The sequence below is a fragment of the Formica exsecta genome, unplaced genomic scaffold, assembly GCF_003651465.1.
Source record: "Formica exsecta isolate Colony F162 unplaced genomic scaffold, ASM365146v1 scaffold207, whole genome shotgun sequence".
Classification (NCBI taxonomy): domain Eukaryota; kingdom Metazoa; phylum Arthropoda; class Insecta; order Hymenoptera; family Formicidae; genus Formica; species Formica exsecta.
This window is the reverse complement of record NW_021849367.1, coordinates 577,775-581,444: the sequence shown is the minus strand read 5'-3', so window position 1 is coordinate 581,444 and position 3,670 is coordinate 577,775. Positions and strand designations below refer to the sequence as shown.

The window sequence follows — 3,670 nt, the reverse complement described above, 5'->3', positions numbered from 1 at the left end:
ATAAATATATACAGAGATATATAAAAAAAAAATAATATAAAGAATATAAATAAAAAATAAGAAAATATATAAAGATAGGGATCGCGCGAACTGTCCTCTAGATATCGCGAGGTGAACGATCGATAAGATCGGCGCCTCTGAAGAAGAGATCGAGGAGCGCGAAGAGGCGCCTTCTCGTTTCATCGGGCGGATGCAAGGACGAGGAGCGTGGAGGACGAGGGAAGAGTTCCGTGGATCCCAGAACGAGCGACGTGATTACCATGGTATCGCTGGTCAGCTCGGCTGATAGCGATAGCGACGCGGAAAACTCGCCAGGCGACGATAAGCTCATCAATGAATTACGTAGCAAGCTACCCACCACGCCCATCATTAAAACGTCTATCAATCCCAATCCCACTGTACTGAGAAAACCTATCAAGTCAGGTATGCTTTTTGTCTTATTTTTATATAAATTAAAATATTTTTATATAGATTAAACATTTTATATACATAAATTATGTAAACGCAAAAGTTCAGTGAATAAATGTCGTAATAAATTTTATATAAAAATTTCGAATAATGAATTTTTTTAAAGCACAGAATTTTTGTCAAGTTCCTTTTATGTTCTTTCTCTTCCTAGGCTTCTTAAAAATGTTTTTTTTTTTCTTTTTAAATCTGTATCATCATACATACACACATTGGATCACGAATAAAATAGTTTTCATACTTGTCTTAAATTTATATTTATTTAGCTGATCGTGCTAAGAGATAACATTTGATAACGTATACGCGTGCGGCAACAAGCAAGGCGAAGAGGCGTAGAACTATAATTGAACCGACTAATTAAGAGAGACACGAGACACGCGAACAACACATAGCTAGAATTCTCAAACGTCGGCTTCTCCACACAATACGCGCCTTCAGCGTATTCACAATCAGTTGATCAAAGCGAAATTCAGTGACTTCATTATTGCTATCGCATTTATATAGCAAGATAATTATATAAAGATAATTAAGAGAGTTGAGTAAGAGCTTTAAAAAATGACAGAAAGATATCATCAATCTATCAATTTTTAAAATTGATCTCGTTGAGAAATCCAGTTAATAAATAAATTATCAGTCCGCCTTACACAATTTTTATTACTGATAACGACCCATCCTGCATGCGGTCGTGCAGTTAGTGCGGCGCATCGCGGAGATATCGTGATTGATCGTATTGGGATTAATAGACCGCCGTATACGATGGAGAGTTTGCGCTCTTTTTGCAATCATGCCGAGTCTATTTGTCGAATAACCTGTTTCCCTTATTGGCAACTGTGATTGTGAGCCAAATATCGCCCATCATCGATTTATTTTCGCAGGATAGAGAAAGAGAGAAAATTATCTATATTAAATGTTACCTCCTATCTCAAAGTTCTCGTAATTTTACGAAATCAGATGAAATTATTCACTCGAGGAATTTCAATTTGTAAAATTTATGAATAGACGATCCTTGTATTAAATCGCATGGACAGTCTCCTTTCAGAGAGACTCTTTTGACGAGGAGCCGACCAAGGACGAGAAGCGGATCGCCAATAACGTTCAACCTCCTTATTTCGGTTTCACCCTCAACGTCGCGCACGGAAACGGTTACAAAGAATCGTCGGATAAGCAGGATCTAGCCGTCGACGATGTGGTCGCGACGCCGACACTAGTAGCCGTTCCCGCGCTGTCAATTTCGCAGGATGCCGAGAAAGCGGTGCCAGAGGCACCGTTGACCGATCGCGAGAAGAGATGCCTGGCGGTGCCGATCGGCGATCTGCACGACAAGAAGCGAAAGCTGCTGCGAACGCGGAGTATACCGAGTCGTCCGATGTGAGCGAAACTATAATTTTATAAAATAATATAATCGAAATACAATAAAACTTTCTATTCCGGCCGGTACTCATTAGTCGATAATTATTTGATTTATTGATAGTAAAAATTCTACTATTCTAGGAATTATTTTCTCGAGAACGAAAGCATCACATGATGCTACAAAATAATAAAAATTTTGGAAAAATTAGCGAAAACAAGTCAGAAAGATCGCGAAATGAAGTAGATCGTCGATCTGCGCAAGTGGTGTAGTCGAGTTCTATTGTCGTATCTTAATCTATATACAAAGAGCGCGTTGGGGAAGGGGAAGGAGGGAGAAAAAGTTCGATTGGCCGACGATTTATGATATCGACGTGGAAAAAAATTAAGTGGGTAACGTGATGTAACGATGATGGGGTGGGAGAGGAGAAGGTTGCTTTGTAACGGACTGGTACGGCCGTGAATGTTTGCATCCCGCGGATGGTGGTACGTCCTTCGATTGGTGCCTCCATCAAACTTCGATCATCATATTTGATGTCTTCCGCGCGACGTCTACGTCGCTTATAATTTAAAATTAGAAAACTGAAATAACTAAACTTGGCAAATTTTATGACTCGAAGACTCTTTCTTCGTTCAGCTAGATAGAGATTTTCGAGATTTCTTCTATTTTCACCAACAATTCGATATTAGAGAGAATTCTCTAAGCGAGGCGTAGATCTTTGATACGATTAATATGTTTTGACTGCCCCGATATTTTCAATAAACCAATTAAGAAAGGAATGTGTTCCGATGATGTTCGCAGAATAACGGAGCAGACGAATAATGTACCGATGGAAATGAAGGAGCAGAGATCATGTCTTGCAATGTCACGAATTGATCTCGTCGCAGTTCCAATTCCGCCAATTGATGTTCCGCTTTCAAAAGTAAGAGAATAATGTTAATTCAAGTTGAAGCAAATAATTATTATACTTATATAATAATATAATATTATGTTATATTATATTTTATTTTTGTTATGTGAAAATATATAGGTTGAACACTTTTCTAAAGAAACATTGCCGGCGAAAGAAACACCGCAAGAGATGATGCCGTCAGAACCGCATTTTCAAACGACTAAGGAAAAAGAATGCTGGCATCTTTACAGACGAATGTGCGATAAGGGAGTGTACGTGTCTTTTGACACTGTTTTAAGGTAATAGATAATTATCGATCAAATGAAAAAATATAAAAAATTTCAATTAATTACAAATAGAAATTTTAAATAATTAATTAATAATAAATAGCATAATATACATACATATCAGACGTAAAATAAAATCTTTTATATAACAATAACCAAAATAAAATAATGTAGCATTGCATTAAACAATAGCACGCATTTTTTTATAATGATATTATTATGATAAAAGATTTATTTAAGAAAAGAAATATTTAGAAATCTCAAAAAAAAAAATTTTAATAATGCAGAATGTGATTCAAACTTTAGATATAGAATAAAATGCAAATCATAAGTTTGAAAACGTGCTACAAATTTTGATATCAATTTATTAAACTTAAATTATTCATAATCTATGCGCACTCATAAGTAATTGAAAAAGTATTTTTCAGAGGCATGCTAACACCGACGGAATATCGATTACGACAAAAGGAATATTCACAAGATTTGCGGTAAAATTAGCAAAAACATTGGATTGCTTTGTTATAAAATGTTTAAATACCTTTTTAATTAACTGAGATTATTTTTACTTTCTCGTATCGGTCAATTATCTGAAAATGACAGAAGAAAACGTAATATTATTAATGAAACTTTATATAATTTATATCAATGTAATTTATATTAGTTATAATTAATAAATTA

The 3,670-nt window shown here is 35.3% G+C and overlaps 2 protein-coding genes across 5 annotated transcripts in view; one reads left to right on the top strand and one right to left on the bottom strand.

Annotated features, from left to right (window-relative positions):
- Positions 1–3,573, top strand: part of LOC115234786 — a 5,906-nt gene extending 2,333 nt beyond the window's left edge. The window contains exons 4-8 of the mRNA XM_029806118.1: positions 102–423; positions 1,494–1,833; positions 2,615–2,735; positions 2,844–3,004; positions 3,421–3,573. Coding sequence (XP_029661978.1) covers positions 102–423; positions 1,494–1,833; positions 2,615–2,735; positions 2,844–3,004; positions 3,421–3,484 — 1,008 coding nt within the window. The 3' untranslated portion in view covers positions 3,485–3,573. The remainder of the gene's footprint in view (positions 1–101; positions 424–1,493; positions 1,834–2,614; positions 2,736–2,843; positions 3,005–3,420) is intronic.
- LOC115234784 (uncharacterized protein C1orf112 homolog) overlaps positions 1–3,670 on the bottom strand; it is a 30,375-nt gene that overhangs the window by 11,031 nt on the left and 15,674 nt on the right. The window contains exon 3 of one of the 4 annotated variants that reach the window (XM_029806114.1): positions 3,531–3,579. The exons of the other annotated variants lie outside the window; for them this stretch is intronic. The gene's annotated coding sequence lies outside the window, so the exon portion shown is untranslated. The remainder of the gene's footprint in view (positions 1–3,530; positions 3,580–3,670) is intronic. 4 annotated transcript variants of the gene reach the window in all.